This window comes from Anopheles maculipalpis, chromosome 3RL (genome assembly GCF_943734695.1).
Source record: "Anopheles maculipalpis chromosome 3RL, idAnoMacuDA_375_x, whole genome shotgun sequence".
Lineage (NCBI taxonomy): Eukaryota > Metazoa > Arthropoda > Insecta > Diptera > Culicidae > Anopheles > Anopheles maculipalpis.
This window is the reverse complement of record NC_064872.1, coordinates 34,718,260-34,741,962: the sequence shown is the minus strand read 5'-3', so window position 1 is coordinate 34,741,962 and position 23,703 is coordinate 34,718,260. Positions and strand designations below refer to the sequence as shown.

The following is a 23,703-nucleotide window of genomic DNA, read 5'->3' as shown; positions in this document are numbered from 1 at the left end:
CTTGTTGTAGCTTGCCATTTAAAGGAATGCATCGTGCAGTGCAGTGAGGAGTGTAAAGGTACATTGCGTTAATGGCTAGTGTATTTGTGACAGAGTTACAGGTATTATCTGTAGCATTAAAACCTTCATCTTCAAATCAGAACCAATCTTAAAGAAGAATCATCGTGAAAGCTTATTTTTAAAGAAATAATTTCCTTTTCACATTTCCTTTCAATGTGTTTTATCATACAATTTTCATTTAGAGACACTGTTACGGTGCTTTCATCGTGTTCAAGTTGTGCGTGTTTCGCAGCATATTGGGAGCTAACTGTCGAAACCTACAACAGAGCTAATCTCTACAGCTTCGTGAATCCTGTATTTGTAAGGCACGGTGATGTGTTACATTTTGCAAAATTCTCCACAACTTTGCGCCAAAGTGGAACTTTATTTATTTTATCTTTTTTGCATAACAAATCCTACGTTAGAATATTTACCAATTTCCAATAGGGTTTTTTTATCTCGCAATTCGTCAACGATTGTGATAAATAGTTATATTATTTAAACGCTCACGACTGACACAATTCCGACAATATCACAAAACTCCTGACCTTGGGTTATAGTATACCTACTGGTGACACTGGTGCGTAACTTCCTTTCACGTCCTATCTGGGGTTTATGGAAGATATGCAAAATGTTCGTTGTACAGTTTTGTACCCAACCATCGAACGGTTCAAATCTACGTGCTGGATTTCATATAAGAAATAATGTCCTCTTGTCTCAAACATGCTTTCCTGGCCGCATTAGAGTTGCGATAGGTACTAATTAAGATATTTTATGATGAAACATTAAACGTTTTCCACATTATTGCCATGCTATCGCTATTTCCCACCAGACTCCCGGATACAGAGCTATGCGGGAAAGGAATGACTGTAAACCTATGACTTTTAACAACGTGTTGAAGATGTCTTCATTTCTGATTCAACAATTCTGATTCTATTTTATTCGATTAAAAATAAGCTTTCACTCAAACCAACGGCTTTTGAGAAGAGGTACATAACATCTAGCGCTTAGGTGTGGAAACTCTTCCTTGACTCTTTAAACACAGCAGTTGCAGGGAGACATGGGAGAGACCAACAACAAATATTATTGTATTATTTTCAATATGCTTCTGCTACTACACGATACAATTGCACTTTGCGCAAAACAAACAAACTCGATCGCAGACGGATTCTATTCTGCCAAATTGCATACTAATCGTAACCATCGCGCGTTGCAAAGTCAGATCAGGAATCGAACGCATGTTTATACGTCACACAACAAATGGATCACAAATTTTCGACTACAAACTACTGCTTCTACGCACACAATATCCACAATTAATATCCTAACCGTTACACGCCTAAACACCTGCACACGCACAGGTCCCGTCTTCTATTCTTAGGTTCGGAATTTTAAAAACGAAACTGGCTGTCCAGAAGAAAGAGAAAAAACTGTTTCATGGACGGTTTTTAACCGCTAAGAAAAAACATTCTAAACCTGGGGTTAACAAAACAAAAACACGCCTTGCACAGCAATCGAATGGGATTAAATAAAAAAATTGGACAAAACAAAATATGATAATAAAACACGCACACACAACACTGCATCAATGTTGCTCCTGCATCCAAAGTGCACACCTTTAGAAGGTGTTGAAGTCGCAGTTTTCATCTCAAGTTGATGGGATAATCTGTTTTGCTTACAACCGACTTATCATGAGAGTTCGCCGATCGGTGCATTTTGCAGCCAAAGCTCGTGGATGAAGTTGTACAAATTATCGCTCACGGCCACCTGCCAGATAAAGAATTTGAAACCAGATCCTTTAGTAACCCGTTCAACCGATGGGAGTACTTCCCACCAAAGCTTACCTTATAAGGGGTCGGATTCAGTGTACGCTTGTGATCCTGACGCAACGTCCTCAGCGATGCCTGCACACGTTCGCGTACTTCCTCCAGCGAGGGCAACACCTGCGCTACCCGGCCCTCGGTCCAGTACACCCTGTACAATGGCTCTACCTGCGTCGGAATGACGTAAGCACGCTTCGACTCTTGGAATGGATGGCGGCACAGCACCTTCTGCCCAACTTCGGGCGGATTCTCATCGACACGCTGCAGCAGATCAATCAGCGCATGTCCATCGGCTCCGTACAGCCGAAACACGTTCTTGCTGCCCGGCATCGTTACCTTACCCACATCCTGACTGAGCTTGATGCGGGGCTGGTTGTTAATCTCCACCATTTTGTAGACGCAACCGAGAGCTGGCTGACGCTGGCAAGTTACTGGAAACACAAAAAATTAAAACAAGTAATCCACGATTGTTACGTCCCATAAGTTCATTCTCCTTACCCAGATGCGTTCCAATACCAAAGCAATCGATCTTGTGACCCTGTTCGTTCAGGCTTAGTATCGTATCCTCGTTGATGTCGTTCGAGGCAACAATCGTCAGCTTGCTAAACCAGGGTAATTTGAACCGTTCGGCAATCCGCTCGAACGTTTCTCGCGCGAGACAACTCAGGTACGCTAAATCGCCGGAATCGATGCGTATACCGATCGCACGGTATCCTTGATCGTTTAGCGCCAGTGCGACGGCACAGAAATTCAACAAACCACTCCTGCAAATTATATCGCCAACAAGAAGAAAAAAAAGAACCAAAAAAGAAACACCCATCGTTGAAGGAACGGGCAGCGATGGGGTTCAAAAATAAAGGCTTTATGTTAGAACTACATTATTCAGATAAACCCTGCGTGCGGCGCAGAGTTGGCAAAAGAGAAAGATAGTTAAAATGTTCGGTATACAGGTTGAAAGAGGCGTCAGCCAGCGAAGTATTGAAATGGCCAATAGAAGGAGGATACGTGGTTAGCACACACACACACACACACACACACACACACACACACACACACATCGCGAATATGGTTAACGGAATAAATTTTGCGCCCATGAACGACTAGAATGGTGCGAATGGGTGATCATATTAAATAATCTACTAAAACTACACATGCTGTTTTACTGAACATAATACAAATTACAAATTGAGACTGATTGTGAATGCATCCTATTTGGGTAATTAAACTATTCGCTTCACTAAGTGCTAACCTCGATAAGTGATGAAGGCTCGTCAGGTCGTAATAGCTGACCAGTGCTATATGGGACACAATTCTACTGATATCTGCAAGATGACCCTCGAGCCAACACGTCCGGCTGAGTGAGATGTTTTTCGAATGGAGGGTTGAGCGGCGTTATAATGATATTTTGCGATACAACACATGAAAATCATCACAACAAATAATGAAGAAGGCGTTGCAAAAAAAAAGAAGTAAAAATAAATTAAGTAAAGCACTAAATATAACTATCGAGCATACATCACAAAATTAAGTTCAAATGGTGAAATTAATTAAAAACTGTTGTAAAATTATTTAAAAAAATAATTTGAAACCTACAAGGTCAGTCAATTGATAGACGACAGCTTACGATAGCTAAGAGGCACATTTATGGCAAACGCGGCATTTGATATTGATTCAGGTACACAGTTTAGTAACTTTCAAATTGTGTTGCTATATAAATTTTGTTCTATTTAAACCGATGAGTGAGTCTAGTGAGGACTTCATTATCATTTCTAAAAGTTTTAAAATAAATAAACTCTTGAATGACAATACGGCACTGGACCGTAATAATCTAATGTAAATAAATAAACTCTTGAATATAAAGAGAAAAACGGTAGTTTCTACTTAACTTTAAATTAATTAGTTTGATTGATTGTTTTGCTATTAAATGAGCATTTTAAGCTTTAAATTAAAGTTCAAAGTAATTCGTTTAATTTATATATTTCTTATTTTCGTATTACGTTTGCGAGACATGGCGATCTGAGAACATTGTCGCTCTTCGCAGAACAAAGTCCACAGAGTCTTGTTCATAGAGAAATACCTGTCGCTATATTGCAAATTTAGTGTATTACTGAAGTTAAAGTAAAAGCTGCAGTAGGAAAGGTTCTCTGAACAATGTGCACAATGTAACCCTTGGAGTTCGCTGAGTAGTTTATTACGTGAAGTTATGATTGTGCGAAGTTAGCAGAACCACTACTACCTCTGCGTGATCGTCATCTTAAATTGATACTCTATTTCTCACAGTCGTTGTAGCATTTATATTCAATTCAACCCTTGGAGTCCTCTTGTAACGATCGTGCGAGATCAGGTGCAACTCGTAACTCAAACTTTGAAGCTGGCACTTTGCATAACATTTTCCAGAGTAAACAAAAATTTCCACTCTTTAACTCATACTTAAGCACAGGTCACTAAGCAGTGCGACTAGAATCCATATCCAATGCCGTGAATCAAAAACATTTGCTTGTAATTTTCTCTATAAAAAGCTCTCAAAATTATTTAACGTTCAAAGTTTACTACTAAGCATGAAACATGTTCGACGATTTGGTGATGACACTATACGATGGTCAAGCTTCGATTCATTAAAAAGGCAAAGGCGCGTTTGAAGCAAGGAAACAAAAATCCACAAACCACCAATAAATAAGTGGATGCCGGTGTTGGCCAGCACACTAAACATCAACGATTATTCTGACACAAGCCATGCAGAGTGCTCTCTCGGACTGTGGAAGTATATGTACATTTCGATTTTGAAGTAAAAACTAAGATAATAGAAATCAAAGAAGAAGAAAAATCATACAATAAACCAATCAGAGATAGATGGGAGAATATGACAGTGGGAATGGAATTCAAGTAAAGTACGACCGTTTCCTTTCGATGCCGAATGTTACAATAAAATAAAATATTGCACCACAAAAAAGAATATACCTAACACCTAATACAAAGGAAATATGGGTAGTTGGTTTTTTACCTTATAAAAAATAGCTAATCTAATATTGTCTGACAGGATTCAATGGAAGTTTTGTGTTTTGTTTGTTTTGTTTTTCCTCTTAATTCTTCTGGACATTAACCAATTCACATTAAAAACGTTCAAAATATGTTGCATGATTGATCCGTACAAACGCTCACTGTCCCGTTGAAAAGTCCTTCGAGTTCGAATCGGATTGCTGCTAACGAATTTTGCACAATGATAACAAATGAACCTGACAGGTGGGAATCATGTAATAATGAATAATTTTAAAAAATTAACGATTTCACTTGCATTACATTGTAAGTTATCTCTATCGATAAAATGTACAATTCGTACCAACAGCGCACTTCGTCAAGTTTTTTTTGTTTTCATGTATAAAAATGTCATGCAATTGTGCAGCAAAATCAGTACAACTAATGTGTTAACAGCAGAAGAATAAACCTGAATTGTTAACGTTAAAAATCAAAACATACATGTTAACAAATGTTAGAAAAATCAATAACATATAAAACCAAAACCAGTTAACAAAAACCTTCTAACTAAGATTGATTTTCCTGATTTCGAATTCTTAGTATTAGTTGTGTTTCCTTCTACGTCATACTGGTAGGAACAGTTATGCATGCACAAACTCACAAAGTTAATGATAAGTTTGAACGACACTATGATCGTGTGTGACTCAAGTGTGTAAACGCTGCTGCTGTGTGGTATATGTTGCGGTTTGAATCTGATGAAAATTTATGTTGATCGTAGTGGCACTAGCAATGCAAAAATCCAACTTAATCATTCATCCGTCACTGCAGTGCTCGATCATCAGTTGATTAGTTACATTAACTCATCATCGTCACAGCTCAAAGAAACATACATACACACCGAAAAACCAAAATTCAAACTAACCAAAAAGATTAAACACAATCAAACACTGTTCCGGATGATGATGAGTTTCATGAGATGAAAGGTAAAGGCTGACAGAATACAATGGTCAACAATGATGATGGTGATGGAAGGGACAGGGGCTTCATTTGTGTCCTTTCGCTATCAGTGGTCTGCCTTTGGTTTGTGCCATTCATTACCTGAAGGACTTTCCAACGGACTTTAGATGATGGATCATGGTGTTCAATGCTTCACAGTTTGCACAACGGGTGATCTCATCCTCGCCATCAGCTTCAGGAGCTTCTTCGGTTAGATTCTCCGCCTCAAGATCGATTAGTTCTTCACCTTCAGCATCCGCTACTTTGCGCACATTTTGATCCTCAATATCTTCATTGCCATTTTCATCACTCGCTTTCACAATCAGCTCGGACTCTTCAACAGGTCCACATTCCTCATCTTCTACAGTAATCGAAGGTGGTGGATCAGGGCAAGATTCATCCACTTCTTGCACCTCATTACTTTCAACGTTCGGCTGTTCCTCGGTTTGTGCCGCTTCTTCCTCCACTGCTGATTCTGCATGCTGAGCACAACGAGATTCCTCATCATCCGCACAGCACCCGTTACAACACTCTTCCTCCGGTATTTCCGGCAACGGGTTGCATGTAACACCCGATGGATGTATCGATTCTTCGTTCTCCAGATCGAGCAGGCGACCCGCACACATTGGATCACACACAACACTATCGGTTGGATCGCACAGTTCCTCCGTTGCTTCGCCCAGAAATTTATCGCTGAAGTGTTTGACGGCACGATTGAAGGGGGCACGATTATAGAATAACAGTGAGCAAAAATAATGTTTTTGTGTTATAAGCGTGACTAGCTGGATTTTGGTTAGCTAATCAAGAGATGAGTTGTAGTTTGAAGCTCCAGATTTGTGGTTTTGCCGAATTACACACCAACACACATTCACACACACGCACATAGATAGATTCAGGACGAACGGAGGATAAATTTGAGACCGATTCCCATTTTTACTCACAAATATGACAAATATGACACATTGGTTCGGTAATTCTGGTTTGAAATGCGCAACCGTGAATGAATGATACGAATAGGTTAAGAAATTATTGTTCTACAATATTTTTGCACAACATTTTCTAGGCTTAACTTCCATTGAAACCCCTGTCAAACAGATAATATTCGGCACGGAAAAATCGTACAAAATAAATCCTATTTAACGATCTACTGCATAGTCACTATCTACCAAAGGAATTGAGCAACAATGTCACTGCAACTTCCATCGGGTAAGTGGATAAGACGCTAAAGTATCACAAAGTCACTAAGAGGGATATAGACAAACCAAAACTTCATACTAATTTCGAACACAAATAAATAATTGTATAGAATAAAACAAATTACACAGAAAGAAAGTATTCACAGAAAACAGAAGAAAAAGAGAGCAAGAAAATAGTTCGTAGGTAGTAGTAAATCTAACGAAAAACAAACGAAACCATAGATAGTACCAAACAAACGAAACATCATCCGAGAGAGTAGAGCCTAGAAGCGGAATACCTCTTGACATCGTACGTGTCGACTAGTGCCATAAACCCGTCCGGGAACGCGATCGCGAAGGACACCATGGCAGCCAATTCGCCCTCGCTGCTCTCGTCCGTCGAGACATCCAGCACGCTAGCGATTGCCGCTCGGTGCTCCATGGCCAACTCCAACAAATCACGAGAAGTACCTGCCAAAAACGGAACAGAACAAGAAACCGCTAAAGCTATCAAACAGTTCTGCTACAGCACACAATGATAGCAAGGTAACCCCGGGCGCGTCACTTACCATCTTCCTTGTGGAGAAGAACGCGCGTCTTTAGCTCGTCGATTCCGGTGAACGATGTGATGTACGCGTGGGCATGAGTACCCTTCACTGGAATGTTAAACAGCTTGCCGGCCAACACGTTCGATGTTCCATCAAAACCACCTGCGAAATCGATGAGAGGTAAAGGTAAAATGAGATATTCGATGTAATCATATCCTTAAAATCGGTACTAGTGTAGAGAAAAACGAATCCAAATGGGCATTCGAACCTTCGAATCCCAATCCTTACAAGGATTTGAATCTGAGAATCCGCATCTGAATACAAATCCCTGTTTCGTCGTCCGCCTTTCTTGGCGTTAAGCGAGCAGAAGGGGAGAGAGGGAGACATTAGTTACTCAATATAAACTTAATTATACTCATGATAAAACGAAAAATAAAAAAAACATGACTATTCCAACCCAGTCATTGAGGAGTCGTAATGGAATTCTTGTAGAATCCCTAAAGAATTCCAATCAGCAAACGGACAAAAGCTCACTTCGGATTACAATAAAAAATCTCTAATTCATAAATAAATCAAATCCTTCAATTTGGATCTAATCCGATTCAAATCTTTCAAGAAATTCAACCTTTGAATCTTCCTAGTTTCGAACCTACCAACACTCCCCGTTACAACATTTCATTAAGTTCCACAAACGCTAACGGGGTAGAACCTTATTTTGCAGTTGATATGATGGGAAGCATTCAAACAAGAAAGTTAATCAAGAATCTGTGTTACTAACCTAGTTTAGCCTAACAAACTTTGTTCTTCCCTCCGACGGATAACTTCTACAAGTGGCGTGATCGGCTAATTTACAAATAGGTTTATTGCTCATCATCGCCTCCGACCCTTTCCCTGAACCAGGATATACGCGCGCATTACCCCGGCCACTGAATGTGCCACCAGGGTGGATAGACAAAGCTTACACTTTCCTACCTACCTCACAACACATATTTCGTATACTTTTTTTTATTATTTTTACGCATGATAACGCATCATTATATTGCAACATCATTGCCAAACAGTAATGAACGCTGCAAAGAAAATTATGGCACTTTCTGCCGCTGTTTTATTTCCCATCGTCCAACATTCTGCCGTTGAATACCAGCCGATCGAAGCGGCTGACAGCATGAACATGAACCATTTAGTTTATATGGTGATGTTATTGATCAATCTTTCCCACGAGCGAAAACCCCTCCTAACACCCGACCACGCTGCTGTCAGTGCACACGGTAGCCGGAATGCCACGTAATAGTTGAACTCCGTTTCCCTGACGAAAGCATTTCCAGAAGAAATGCAGCTTTTCTTTTCTTTTTCCGCCAATTCGATGCCTCTTCGGTAAGGGTATTCTTATTTTGAGGTTTTGTCAGCTTTCTACATTATATAGTTTGCATTTATGAGTTTTTATTTTGGCTTTGGCTTAGCATGCCTAATGTTCGTCCGTCCGATTTGTCAGCCTGCAGTAATATTTAACGGCGTATTCCTGAACGCCGTTATAATAAATATTTTGCTTTGAATCCATACGATAGGAAAAAAGAACAAAAAGCTCACAATAGTGAAATGGGTGCTGCATCATGGGACTATCTGTTGGTGAATCATCCAGTTACTGCTGTTACAAATTGGTTAGTTACAACAGCAACGCGCAAAGTTCTAACGCATCCATCATGACACATTCCGCTCACGAAAGATCATTTATCAGTCATGAAAGTTCGTGTAACGTAAATCTATTTGTTGCCATAATGTATGCCGTAAAAATACATAATTCGGTATGTGATTTACTATGCCTGGACAGAGTGTCACATTTGAATCGTATATCTGGAGATGAATCGGGCAGATTCATGTATTATTTATATTATCAAGTCTTCCTAATTTCAGTCTCTGTTTTTCTTAAGCTATAAGTTAAAGCCAAAACTATAAAATGTTAGACTCGTATTGCTGATTCGCAGTTACTGAACTACCCATATTATGTTTTTTGGTTAAAAAATTCAACAAAGATTGTGCAATAACAAAATACCTGACATATGTTTGAAATTTAATCGACCCAAAAAAATCTAACCTTTTTATTAGTAAACCTTACCAATTATGGAACTGAAAAATGTAAAGAGAGAATACCCAAGAGTATAAAGATTTTTTGTTTGAATATTAAAATTAAAAAAATGGTCCTATGGTCTTATTCCTTGTGGTCTTATTTGGTTAAACCATATTTTCATCGGAATCGAAAAAAGCGACTAATGAACGATTTTGTAATACATACAATGATATGAATGCATTTCCAAAATTTTCTACTAAACTTTACAAAACAAACTAAGTAGATTCGTTGAAAATTGGCTTCACAATCTCATTTTTGCCTGATGTACAATAGCAGGTGGTTTAATTTTACCGGAGGTCACTGTAAGTAAAATACTATTTTGAATTTTAAACATCTTTTAACAGAAAACTTTGTTTCTTGAAACTAAGTTTCGTATTTTGGGAAATATGATTTCATAACTTTACGAAAATAAATCAAGTGGATAACATTTTTACCAAACAACTACATACCATGGCACAACGGACCAGGCGTCTCCACTGTGAATGTTGCCATTTTAGTTTTATTTATTTATTTTTTGTTATAGAACAAAATTATCACCAAACAACATAAATTGTGTCACAAGACAAGTTATCATAATCATTGTAAGAAAAATTATTGCAAAAAATGGCTTTTTCACCATACAATGATACTATCAATAAAAAAAAAGTAAAATAAATAGCTTTTTGTGAATGAATTCAGAAACCCAATCTTCAACTCAGCATTTCAAAACAAATTCTGTGGCATTTTACTCAAAAACAAATTATTTAACACATATTTAGAACAAAACTTTAAAATTATGTCACAATAAATACAAAAAAACAATAAAAACAATGTTTAAAAACAGCAATAGGACTCCATACTTGCAGCGATCTTCTGCTCCTACGTGAACGGTCTTATTTCTTGAGCATCTCCCATTCAAAATCTATGGCTCGTAAAGCTCATATGGACACCAGATCTATGAACTTATTCATTCCTGGACTCAACAAATGTGATGCAACAAATTTATACATTTTTTTCTTCTAATTATTGTGAAAATTCAAACAGATCGAAGCAAACGTCTACAACATCGATGCTACCCATCAACAAACCCAAGTTTTATTCCGCCAAAACAAATGCACTACCCATCAATACCTTCGGTTGTTCCAAAAAACTGCCCGCGCGTTCAATCGAACACAATTTACGATCATGAAAATCTATAGCCAGCCAAAAGCTGTCTTCAACCGGTGGTGCTATTTATGATGCCGCGTTTTGTGCAACCCATAAAATCGCGTGTCATCAAAAGACCACACGGATCAAACCAAAATTGCCCAAGCTCTTTTGCTTGCGATTTCTGCGATCCGCATATAACACTGCAAGAAAAATTTGCAACCAAAGGATTACATCGGTTGAGAAAACATCGGTACCGGTCGCTGCCCGCAAGAGTTACACGCTTGTCAAAACAGAATCGCCAAACACTTTATGGCATTTTGTCGCTGCGGGAAGAACCCAAATGTACGTCAAGCACTGGAAAAGCATCAAGCATAAGTCTAGTTGGGCTGGTGCTTTTCCTCGCAATTGTCAATAATGTACTATTTATGTACAGAAAATGAAAAAGAACTACCATATGACGACCATACCTTGTATAAGTTACACCGATGTTCCACCAGTATTTCACAATAGATTGACATCCTTCTTGGGCGAAAAGAAGGAATAAACTAAAACAAAAACCTTTAACGAAAGGAAAATATACCTTATTGCTTGAAGGCACCAGTGGTGAAATTCAATACCACACCTAGACGGCTGCGAAAGCCAGTCATAATTTAGTTAATGAGATTTTAATTTCATTGTCAACATCATACGCGTCTTCTCCACACTCCGAATCGTTCGATCTTTTTTAACATTCACTTGGTATGATGAGGTCTTGATGAGCAAAAGGCTCACAACGAACGTAATTGAGTGTGTTGACGCAGTTTGCTGTAGTTCCTAGAATTACACACACATACCATTTTTTCGGTTGCATAGGAAACAACGGCGAAAGTAAAATCATGCTCGAACAGCTTTTGGTAATACATAAGGCATCCATTTTCATCATCTCACGAAATCCCGAGTATTACGTACGTTGAAGAATTTATCACAGTTTTCGCTTGCCAAATTGAAGATCTAAAATTTCAACATTTCTACCCAAATTGCTTCCAGTGGAAATGAACCCACATGCGATCATTGTGCTGCTACTATCGATCTACATCCACCCAATGCGATCGTACCAGTTGGAGCATAGAGATTGCCCCTCGATACAGGTGGCATCGGATGTGCGGGACGTTAATCGAGAATTCTTCCAACTGAAGGCATGGTACGTTTACGCACACACCAACCCACATCCGGACTTCATGTCAATGTTCCACATGCCCGAAGGAATAACTCCACTCACGCATTGTCTGCGACTGTTCAGTGAAAAGCTGCGCGGGCTAATACAGCTACGGTACATCTGTGCTAACAATCAGGAACTACACCGGATCACACTTTACAACGACGACCCAAGTGCAGAAACCTACCAGCAAACGCACTTCTACAAGAATCTCTACCGACTGTACCGACGGTTCACCAACGTCCGTGTGTTAGGGTCCGATGGTGATACTTATGTAGTGTTTTATGGTTGCCAAAAGGTGCGCAACAAAGCCCTCGTTGGGTTAATGTTTTTGGTGCGAACCGATGTGTACGACCAGTTTACTCCACCACCCGAGCTTGTTCAGTTGTTGTGGGATAAATTAAATTTTAACGTATCACAGCAGCACCTCCAACAGCTAAACGATCAGCAGTGTGACTGCAAAGATGCGATACGGCGTATGCACAGGCAAATATTGGAAGGGTATTTCAAGGAACAGGCGAAGCTGAAACTTCGCGAACGCATCAAACAACAGTTTGGTATCGGAATTAGAAACTTTTTCATGTGTGTGTTTTCATTTATGGTGGGCCTGCTCGGTATGAACAAACTGCTCGATAAGTACGTATTTGGGTTGAAGTATTAAAAATAAACAAACAAAGAATTGCGTGTTTTAGTGATAATGTGCAACCGATTTAGCTCTAATAATACATACAGAATATAAAATAAAATAATCAAATAAAAGTATAGGTATGTAAAAAGGTATAGATGACGTGAAATAGAAAAAAATGCTGCAGACCATCACGAAGATTTGTTTTACACCTTCTCAAATATTTTGGAATTTTTTACGATGCTCCTTAGGAGAGAAAGCAACCTTAGAGGGAAGTGTATAAATTATGCGCTCAATTCTACCCTAATGAGCCATCACGCTTCCTAATCAGACTTCCATCTTCTCCATCAATACAATAGCCATGCAACTAGCTACCGACTCCTCCGTCGGTGGCTTGTGGACCGACCCACCGACCGAACGTCATCTTCCCCGGTACACGGCACATTCAGTTTAAGACCCCGACAATCGTTTTCTGCTGAATTAAGGAACATTCCGGAATCAACGGAAACAAGAAAGCTGATCATCTGGCCAACATAGGTCGGCTTCGTCCAGCAGAAGCACACGGCACCATTTCCCGCCATGCTGCCATCCGAATCCGTAAACTCCGCCGCATGAAGCTTCATTGGAAGATACCGAATCCAGTCACCACCAATGAATCCTATCCCGCTTTCGAATAGAACATACACGCCTGACCCATTCCTAAATATTCAACAAATCCAGTCCTCCACTCTGCAGCTTCTTTAGCGTTGACATCACCGTCCGCCACATCCTCACCGATTGCCCACCCGACGAACTCCATCAGAATCACCTTAGTAGATTTTTACGCATCATCGCAATTTATACAAAGAAATTTAAGCAATTGTATGAACTTTTTACTAGTCTCAATCTCAATAGTTTTAAATAATAGATAAGCCGTATCCGCAATAGTTTTGTATCAGTATAAAACACTTCATGTATACAGTAGAAAGGCGAATGTAGTATCAAAAAATCGAAGCTTCTATAAATAAACGAAAAAAATGCGTTCAACTTACACGGGCTTAACGTATTGATCGGTGATCAATTTCAATCAAGTTTCTGCTATTTAACTCTGCTGTTAAGAGCAGCGTTGGAACGGGATTACATGACAAAGAATTATTGAAAGTCTATTTTAAAAATAATTTCGAAAAAATCGACATATGATTGGCACGACCCGGCTACAATTCTGTCATCAGAATTGGTGTGCTGCATCGTGTGGACACGAATTTTTTTTTTTTCTACGCCTCAAGAATCAAATGCACTTTTCTGTTTGTCATTGCACTTCAGGGTTCGCTTACCAAGGTTATGGTCGTTTACCACTGACATTGACTGCAAGAGTTCGATTAATGTGCGAATGAATGCCGTGTCAGGTAAGTAATGCAACACTGACGAGTTGGGGTAGTACTCACTGTATTTATTGTGTTTGTTTGGGAAATATCTACTATGTTTAGGCTACCGATTCTAACATACCATTCGATCGCAACACAATGAACAGAGGCATAGCCCTCGCGGTGTTTTGTTTATCCCTCACAACCCTGGTGCCCACCTTGGAAAACCTTCCCCAACCGACAAACGGTATGCGCGAAACAGTCAAACAATGAAAAAAATATCAGAAAAAGCGTCACCAGCTAAACAAACTTTGGTGATGCCCCGTGCGCCGGGGCGTCACGAGGAAACGATTTGACAGCACACTACCTTGAAGGGCAGCTCCATTTTGGATTGGTGAGAACTTTTGAACTATTTCCCGTACCAGAACAGCAATAACAACAAAATGTGCCCACTCTTCCTGGTTTTTGACATATTGCCAAGGTTACACAAATGCAGCACCCGCTCGTGGATCTCGCGTAAAGGGCACACCAAACATGACAAAAGCGCGATGGTAAGAAACGCGATACCTGCTGACGCTGAGGGTACGCTCCAGAACCGGAATCGTTAAGCCCGCGAGTGAAATCATGATCTAATCCTCCCCCCGAAATAAACACTTTCCCTTTTTCCTCCTTTCGGGGTCAGGAGAGAGAGACAACAAACATTTTGACACGTGAATGGATCCGTTAGATCGCGTGCTGTGCAAAATTTAACATACAAAGCAACTGTTTTGTTTTGCGATACTTCTTCCCAGTTTGTTTGGGGCTAGAAGAATCGTACTGGTTCATGGAGAGAAGACTCAAGGTGCAAAGTATCGATCAGCTAAGGAAATGTTTCATACCCCGCTCTTACATCACAAAGTTTCTTACGATCTTTCATTGAGTTTTTATTTTTGCATACCTATGTAGGAGTACTTGGACGCTGATAGTCCCCCGTCCGGGCCCTGGGCACGTCGCAACCCAAACTCAAGCAGGTGTATATGCTTCCCGGCAACCATACGATAACGAGCTGCGTTTGTAGCCATTAAACTGCAATGAACAAGGTTGATGGAATGGAAACGCGTCAGAAAGTTTGGCACAACAAAATTGCGATAAAACAAAAGATAGGTAGGCCCTACCGAGGGGTATATGTTACAGCGCATAGCAAAACTTCATTATCTCACCTTGCATAATTCACCAGTGTCAAAAGCGTGGTTTCAAGCAGCTGTACTATGATTAACGGTCCGGCCACTTTGATCAAGGGAACCCTGGGGAAAAAAAGGTAACAAACGTATTAAATCAATCAATCATGCACACACATTATAACTTCTAAACAGTGCCACCTTCACGGCGTCTTACCTTGGAAAAGCTACCGATCCCTCCTCTATTGCGTACAAGGTGACGTCCTTAGCCGTTAGTTGGCTCAAATAATCAAAAAACTCGTCCTCGATGCCTTGGGGCAGGGCATGTTTGAGATATTCGATGTCTGGTGAAAGAACAATTATTGAACAGGTTATTAAAATGTCGAACATGCTCGAGTTGTTCCTGGCTCAACGTACCTGTTTCGGAGTAGTGGAAACTATCAAGAAACTTCAGACACTCCTCCAATCCGGCGAAGATCGTGAACTCGCCTTGAAAAGGGTTCGTACGAAAGAACAAATCGAACACGGCATGATCGTCGATTTTTCCCGACTTCCAGTACGCGTAAGCCATGGTTATTTGATACAGATCTGAAATAAAAACAATAAGCACAGAACTTGGTATTAGAGATGATATGGATAGCTTGACATTGTGAAAATTAGCTTAAGTGAAATGTAGGAACGTGAAAAAAAAAGAAATTCAAAACGAATTAATAAGACCGAGGGCTTATTTAATTCTTTCATCATTTCTGGAAGATGATAGAATTCATAATCATACGTTGGCTAATTATTATGTTTGTCTCCTATCCTATACGATCGGCAAATCCATCGGTGTTTCCCTAGCAGTAGTATCGAAAAACAAGTCTTGAAATGGTCGAAATCTAACTTATCAATTAAACGTATTGTTTATTATTTGAGAATCGTGACGATAGCATTTAGATAATATGCAGATCCAGATAATCCAGATGGTCTGACAGAATAGAGTAAAAAACATTAGTGTTTGAAAGCGATATTATGCTCCCTGGTCAGGTCTTCGCCAGAGTATTGATCTGTAACCTGGTGTTCCACGGTTCGGGTCCATAGTGACCGCAAAGAGCGTGTGCATGGGTCCTTCACCAGGTTTCCTGTTCGCCGAAACCTTGGTGGACCCTCTTACACTCTGCCTGACTATCAGTCTCGCTGCTTGGATTTGAAACTCTTGAGACTAGCCGCACCCATGCCCAGACCCTTCTTATAGCTTTCCTGTTATTTGATCGCATTGATGCTCCGTCGCTGCTGCGCTCCATCCCTTTTTATGCTTCCAACCGTACGCTTCGTATCCATCCTTCTTTGGATCGCAACGATCCTCTCCTGTTTGCATTATCCTCTTTTAACTCCTTGTCTCACATGCTTGATTTGCACCTTGCACCACCTGTATTCCGCTCCATATTACGATCCTCTGGTTAATCTTTAGCTCCTTCCTATACCACTTATGCTTAACTCTGAGCCACAAGGCAGACATTCATTAATAAATAAAATGAAATTAATTCTAGCTCATTAAACAAGTATTCATGTAATCACGCCGAGTTTGAACTAAAGGAAAATATAAAACAATTTGGATTTCCAACGAATAATACACTGATATCGTTGATGTATCCTGTAAACAAATTCATTCCCTTTGTATAACTCAACAATTAGGGCAGTCAAGTGGAAGAGGCAACAGCAGCACAGGTCCTCACGCGATAGGACCGGAGTTCTCAATCCACAGCCGGATCGTTCCCTGTAGTGAGGACTTAATATCCAACCAAAGTGTACCAACTACTCTAGTAAGCCATTTGATGGACAGCGTTACGTATTGAATGCCATTAAGATAAGAAAAAGAACTCGAAAACTAGGTAGAAATTGGTTCATGTCTGATCAACATCTTTTAAAAATAAGCTATTTTATATAAGCACGTAGATAATGTCTTTTCATTACATAAAAGCACATCTAAATGAAATAATAACAAACAAATAATAATTTAAAGTTGATGGAATGGAATTTTGTGCAACAAATGAAATAGTAAAGCTTCCCAGAGTCTTATTTGTTATTCGGAGTTTCCAAATATGTTTGATTGATTAACAAGGTAATTTTATTTCTTCAAATTAAAAATTGTCTGTATTTAAATAAATTTTATAAGATAATATATGACCAAATCAGTTTTTTTTATTTTATATGATTTTGTTCACGGCAAAAGTCCTGCATTTGCTTGACGTTTCACGATTGACAATATAGTATTTCAAGTATTTCGAACGGTTTGGTATCAATTTTGTGATCCATCGCGGCTACGCGTGATTTTCTCTGACGCGCCTGATCTCCATAACCTTTTCATGCTGGTAAGCATCGATCGTTCTTTATTGTTCTCGTTTTTTAATCTGTTCGGAACAATATTTTATACGACTACAGTAAAGATTTATTGCTATGATTTGATTTTGAAGAATACTACATTTTATGGAATTGTCTTAAATTATTTTGATTTGTTCAAGTAATGATGGTTTATTACTTACATTAATAACTGATATGGAGTCCAACGTTTCAACCAACTAATTGATCTGTAGTTGGTTAGTTGGCCTCTCCATTTTTTCTTTGACTTTATTTATTTATTACTTTGTTAGTTAAATAATCGCCCTTATCTATATACCGTAAAAAGCCGCCCCTTAGAACTCCTCCTACCTATTTAGCATTGCGATAAAGTGCAACGAACGCCAGCGATTGCCACACGACTTACGCCTCTTGTAAAAAGATGACGAAAGGAAATAGTTGTATTGCAGATTATTCCAAGCAACCTCTAGAGATACTTTTATATAAACTGGAAACCAAATTAACCATGCAATATTTATCAAATACAAACCACTAAGAACAAATGAATCATTATTGTGAAGTGATGCAATGTTCCACAAATAAAAATCTTACATTGTAATAAATCACACAATCGTTGCACATTGTTTCAAGATGCATTTTCTGCACAACGCACGCCGCCGATTGCAGGGTTTAAGACTGACCCTCGGAGCATCACTCAGGTTACCAACCGTTCCGACGAGACAAGTGAAAACAAAGGCCAACAAATGACGATAGTGCCAGACTTTGGCGAGTCGCTTCCTTCTCGTCTTATCAGTAGTGTTTAACAAACACCCGACCAACCTCGGACGCAACCGATGCAACCGGGCCTTCTTGGACGAGCTACATTAACATGGGACCATGATTATTATGGTGATTGTTTTATAATGATGGATATGCACCAACAAACAAAAGATAAGCCTGATAACGCATTTAGTGATAAACGGTGCGTAGAGCTAAAATTAACCTGGAGAACTCCGGGCACGACCAATTTATTTTACTATCAATTTGATTTTGATACACCAGATAGTTGTGATAATTTTAAATGACTTACTTTACGTTTCTTTCATTTTGTTGTATTTTTTGACAGTTTTTAGAACAAGTTTGTGAATCATATTTCTAAACGCCTTTGGCACAATTATGCAGTTTTTGGGTTATGTATCTACCCGAGGGTCAGGATGATAGATCCGTATTAGATGGTTCCCTTCTTCAACTTAGCTTGACGACCCGCAAGGACAAGTCTTCCATATGGGTTACTGGACTTGTTTATACTTTGCTTTTATATACTGGAAAGATATAGCAAAATCTTACAGTTCGAAGCTCTACTTCTTAATGAAGGCCTTGCTGCTGCCCCACACATTAGGAACAATTCTAGTATATATTGGAAATATTACTAGTATTACTAGGAAGTATAAATATTGGAAATACCTAAATGTGTACTAGCTTTCTTTTATACCAAGTTTACGATTTCCGAGAACCCATGTCGCACCGTCAACTGTTTTCTACGATTTTTTATTTTTATTGTCCATTCGAAAAAGACCAATATGCCGCCGGCAAAGTTAGAATCAAATTGTTTACAAACAACATATACTCGCCCGAGACCCGGTAAGACCGCATGTTATTCAAATCTCGTGCCAAAAAAGTAGCACGCGTTCGAAATCCTGCAAAACGAGGACAGTGGACCGTTTGGTGGTAGGTTGGTGACAATCATAGTAGGTTGTGCTACGCTCGCATAAATCCTCAGTAGTACTACTACACAACCGATTGATGAGAGTACGTTGTTCCCATGAATGGAGGAAATCGAAAGTACAAACAGCTCCACCCCATCATAGAAGGCTGTTGGGTGTTGGAAACAAAGAAATTTTCACCGCAATAATCACGCACGTGTTCGTTCTCTGTGAATCTACGGTGATCGTTTGATAGCTGATCGGAGTCAGTAGTAGTGCACGCTCCCTGTGTTCAACCTTTCTTTTTTAATCATAACTAGCATAACAAAAAAACATAAATTTGTATTTACCTGTCAACAGCGGCTGCACGACGCTGTTATGATAGTGGCGATTCCAACTGTTGCGACCAGCTGCAAACGCGCTGTCTTCGGACAGTTCGCGGTTTAATGAGGACATCTTCTTTCCTCTTCGTTGTTCTTTTGCTCCTGTCTCGCGTTGTGGGAAGATTAGACGACGATTCTTCGATTGCGTTTGACCTCTATCGCGTAAGCGATTACGACGGGCAGGCAGACTACGCTCGGAATCACGCACACCGAATCCGTCACACAACCGTTCTCTCACTACACAACCCGCGGCTGATATTCGCGCACCACAGAGCTCTCTCACGCTTCACAAAACAACCATAAACACAACACGATCTCAGTGACACAATGTTTCACGCGGGTTCTCTTACTTTATAATACACGCGCTGAACGCGCTGAAACGCACGAGAGACGGGTCAGGCGGAGTGACACGAACCAATGAAGTGTGATGAATGAAGTAATCACGCGACTCTTGAACAGGCCAACTTCCGTTTTTTTTAAAAACGCTTGTTGTCCAGCTTTTTTAACTCACAAGACCCGATCATGAATGACCGTAAACAGATACCCAACAAAAAAAAACAACACTGGCGCAAAACTATGACCGCCAAAACACAAGGGCTACACGACGGACGTGCAAGTCTGCCGAGAACTTGTAGTCTGTGTGCTGCTCAAGTGTCGTGGATCCCTGTTACGGTTCTGGGTTTTCGAAGGCTCAAACGGGACGGACACCTTCCGCGAGCTCCGGGAAAGGAAATCACGACCTTTGCGGTAGGAAAATAGAATAGAATTGAATGAGACGAACGAACGCGGTTCTCTGAACAGCGAAGAGAATCGTACCACACGCTACACGCACACTACGCTGCATGACAACCGGTTGTGACGGTGTGTTGGTATCGTCGGACAGTAAATATACCGCTGGCCGACTGTTAAGCGAGGCTAGTAGGCTGAAATAGTCTGGAATCAACATAAATTTCCAGTTTTCATTGTATAAAGCGCATAGAAAAACTCCTCAAAACGCCATGGCAGCCGACCATGCAGGATATTATGTAGTGGTAATTTAAATTTCCGCGATTTATTAACTCATTTTAGCAGTCGGCTCTTCATGAAGGTACTTTGAAGGACAAGCATACCCACAGAACAATTTTACAATGGACAGTCACAAGAATCTCCCCAAGTACAAGTATGCTGTCATTGCAGGGGTGTCGCACATCGAGCATACAAATATTTGATAATTGTTCAGTTCAGTTCTTTTTTGTGCTTTTTTTATTTAATGTATCAAATCAATTGTTTAAAAATATGTTAATGCAACAGATTATACAAAAATGTGTCTCTTGTCGTTTTTGTCACTCTTCTTAGGTTAAGTTTCTCAGCTGCATTCTCGAAGCCGCGTTCCTCGAGTTTTCAGCCGCGTGATTGTCATGAGTGTTTGTGAAATTTTCTCGCGTTGAAATCGCTTTTCGAGAACCTGGCGCCTAAACAATCGAATTCAAATTTTCGAAATTTTCCGTGCCTCGGCGACTTCGAGCAGTCTATGAGCCGTCGTTGGGCTAACCTGATTTGGATTCCTACTGTCATTGAATATAGCGAATATAGTGGTGGTCAAATGATCTATATCAAACACCGAATAGATATTTATGTTGCAATAAACATTCCTTCATGCCACATTATTTATTGAACATTCTCTTCGCAACTTTTCAATGGAAAATGCAAACGACTTTCGACAGTAAATAAATAAAATACAAAACAAAAACGGTTTATTTCAAAAAAAAATCGGAACGGATTTGTCATTCTCTGACCGGAATGGATCGAATCAGATGTGTGTTCCGGCTGCGGTACGCCCATCACTACCCACAAATAGTCAGAAGAGAGGGAGAAAACGATGACTTAAGGCAAAAAAGAAAAGAAAAAGGAAACTCACCCCAGAGGAGGTCGCATCGGGTGTGTGCGTATCTTGCCTTTTGTCACCGTAGGGGTTTTTTTCAACCGTGAACTAACAATTTGATCATCTTCCGTGCCGCGCATTGGATGCTGCAAACCCCACAAATCGAAGTTGCAATTGCCGCAAGGATCAGCACTGGAATAGAAGATTCCGTGCGAACGTGTGACTGTGTGTGCGTGTGTTTGTGGGCGAAGATTGGTGGTGGTCGCGATGTGTTGAGTCGTCGTCGGTTAAAGAATTACGATCCCTTCCCGTGTACGCGCTGTAGTGTGTCCACGGGGCACAGAATCTGTTGATGGTGGCGCTTTCTAGCTGTTGGTAGGCTAATGTAAGGAAAATTATAATCTTTATGGGTAAATTAAAGCACAACAGTGTGTTACATTCCAGCCCTCGAGGCGCATCCTGTTCCATTCGCCACGAATGTTGGCATTACGCATTTTTTGCTGGTAGAGTTCGGAAGGTTCGTGGCTCCCCCCGCGATGCACGGCTGGAACAGTACGCGCCCCGTGTGAATCATTCTGCCGACGACGTGCAGTTGCAGCACAACAACGAAATCCGGCTGCTCGTGGTGTTTCGTGGTGAATGCATTCGGTGGGTGTAGCATTTTTTGGTGTGTCTCGTGTCGTCATCGGGGTGTCTCAGTGCTAAATTGGGCGTAGAGTATGCGCGGCGGATTCGTCACCCAATTTGCTGCCGCTGCTGTGACAACGATGATTGGAAGGAAGCTTCCGTTATAGCCGCGTTTAGGTTGTTTTATTATTTCGAAGCAATATTCCGTAGGGTTTGTAAAGATTTTAGTTGAATTCCTCCCAGGCATAAAGCATTGGCGGATGTGTCGTTGTTGCGCACGCAAGTGAACGGAAAGGCTCGTCAAAGAAAAGCCAAAGAAAAACGGGTTGCTAAGTGTGTATGTGTGTGTGTGTGTGGGCAAGGAAAATATTATCATTTGCCTGACAGCTCCGTAGCAACACGCCAGAACAACAATAATAGCATCAACTACGGGTGCAAAGTGTCCTCCCTGTGTGTGATTGCATTGCTACACTTTTCTCAAGCTCTCCGTATAGATTTGCCAATTTCTTGTGCCTAAGTGTTGTGTACCTTTCCTTCATCCACAGGTTTTGTGTGTGTTTGTGTAATACGAAAGATGAAGAAGAAAAATTGGTGAAAAACCGCATCAAACAACGAGCAACGACGGTGAAGTGGCTGCGCGAAGCAGGGTGTACAAGTGAGTCTGTTTCTTAATTGTGCATCGACCGGAAAACCGGAAATCAGTTTCATACCACCAACTACAATCCCTGCCCTGCGAAAGTGGGTCTTTGAAAAGGGAAAGGAAAGCATCTCGAACCATTTTTGGGGGATATGTGTTCCGCGTGAAGCAAGAGAACCGGAGCAAGTGTCGTTGGAAGCTGGAAGTAAAGTGAATAATCCCGGCCTGGCTAGTCTTCGGTTATCAGCGGTGGCGAGAAATCGAAACGTCAAACGCGGCCGGGTGATTTGACAGGTGCCTATTGTCTCGTAAAAAGTGTGCTGTGCCTGTGTGTGTGTGTGCGCGAGATTTTGTTCTTAAAAGAAAAAGAAGTTATTTCCGGTCTGAGCAGTGCAATACGGTTCATCTTTCTCTTATCGGTACATTCCACCTACGTCGGGGCAGCTCCAGAAGAAAGGTCCTTTCGGCCAGCGAAGTGCTTCAAAAACAACGCCCTACATAAAGAACGGTGAACGAAATGGAAAAATGTAAGTATCGCTAAGGTTTGGATGAAACAGAATTCATTTCTAGTTTGTAGACACACCTCTAGGACGGTTGTGTGCGTGTTTGTCTCTTGCGTTATCTTTGGGGGGGCCGGCCACTTCCGGCTATGGACAGAGGCCGCTGGTATATGAGAAGAATTTTAATTTGCTTGCGTAGAGAATGTCAAGAACCTTTTTCTGGTGACGTGGTGATATCCCTTTTAGGTAGACATTCCTAAAGCCTCAGCTCATCAGGCTGAGGTTAAACCACTCATTGATCTGAAATTTGTATTGCCTTTTTGGGCATTCATTGAAAAAACAAAACTGCAACTGCAAGGTTGGAAAAAAATTCCGAAAAAAGCATTTTCAATTTCTCCGGAAAACGCACTAAATGCTAAAGGAAAAGGGCACCACAAAATACTTTCCTGTAAAGCATTATACGTACTTTGTTCCATAGGAATGACCTGCGAAGGAAGTCATTAACGAAATGGCAAAAGGTGAATAGAAGCCTCGCATATTTGTAGCAAT

At 40.4% G+C, this 23,703-nt stretch overlaps 3 protein-coding genes across 7 annotated transcripts in view; 2 read left to right on the top strand and 1 right to left on the bottom strand.

The window, feature by feature from the left end:
- LOC126564894 (immunoglobulin-binding protein 1) overlaps positions 1-23,703 on the top strand; it is a 526,173-nt gene that overhangs the window by 306,875 nt on the left and 195,595 nt on the right. The gene's annotated exons all lie outside the window — the stretch shown is intronic.
- The window catches only part of LOC126564281 (actin-binding protein WASF2), a 501,777-nt gene that overhangs the window by 457,707 nt on the left and 20,367 nt on the right, over positions 1-23,703 (top strand). The gene's annotated exons all lie outside the window — the stretch shown is intronic.
- The window catches only part of LOC126564165 (nicotinate phosphoribosyltransferase), a 47,657-nt gene continuing 25,662 nt past the window's right edge, over positions 1,709-23,703 (bottom strand). For 2 of the 5 annotated variants that reach the window (XM_050221121.1, XM_050221120.1), the window contains exons 2-12: positions 19,497-19,605; positions 15,545-15,715; positions 15,345-15,471; positions 15,170-15,253; positions 14,908-15,035; positions 7,576-7,716; positions 7,306-7,477; positions 5,934-6,524; positions 2,361-2,626; positions 1,884-2,293; positions 1,709-1,806 (exon numbers count right to left, since the gene is read on the bottom strand). In XM_050221121.1, coding sequence (XP_050077078.1) covers positions 1,729-1,806; positions 1,884-2,293; positions 2,361-2,626; positions 5,934-6,524; positions 7,306-7,477; positions 7,576-7,716; positions 14,908-15,035; positions 15,170-15,253; positions 15,345-15,471; positions 15,545-15,715; positions 19,497-19,602 — 2,274 coding nt within the window. In that variant the 5' untranslated portion in view covers positions 19,603-19,605 and the 3' untranslated portion in view covers positions 1,709-1,728. Of the gene's footprint in view, positions 1,807-1,883; positions 2,294-2,360; positions 2,627-3,111; positions 3,217-5,933; positions 6,525-7,305; positions 7,478-7,575; positions 7,717-14,907; positions 15,036-15,169; positions 15,254-15,344; positions 15,472-15,544; positions 15,716-19,496; positions 19,606-23,703 lie in introns of all 5 variants that reach the window. The other 3 variants (XM_050221124.1, XM_050221122.1, XM_050221123.1) reach the window with 3 other exon arrangements.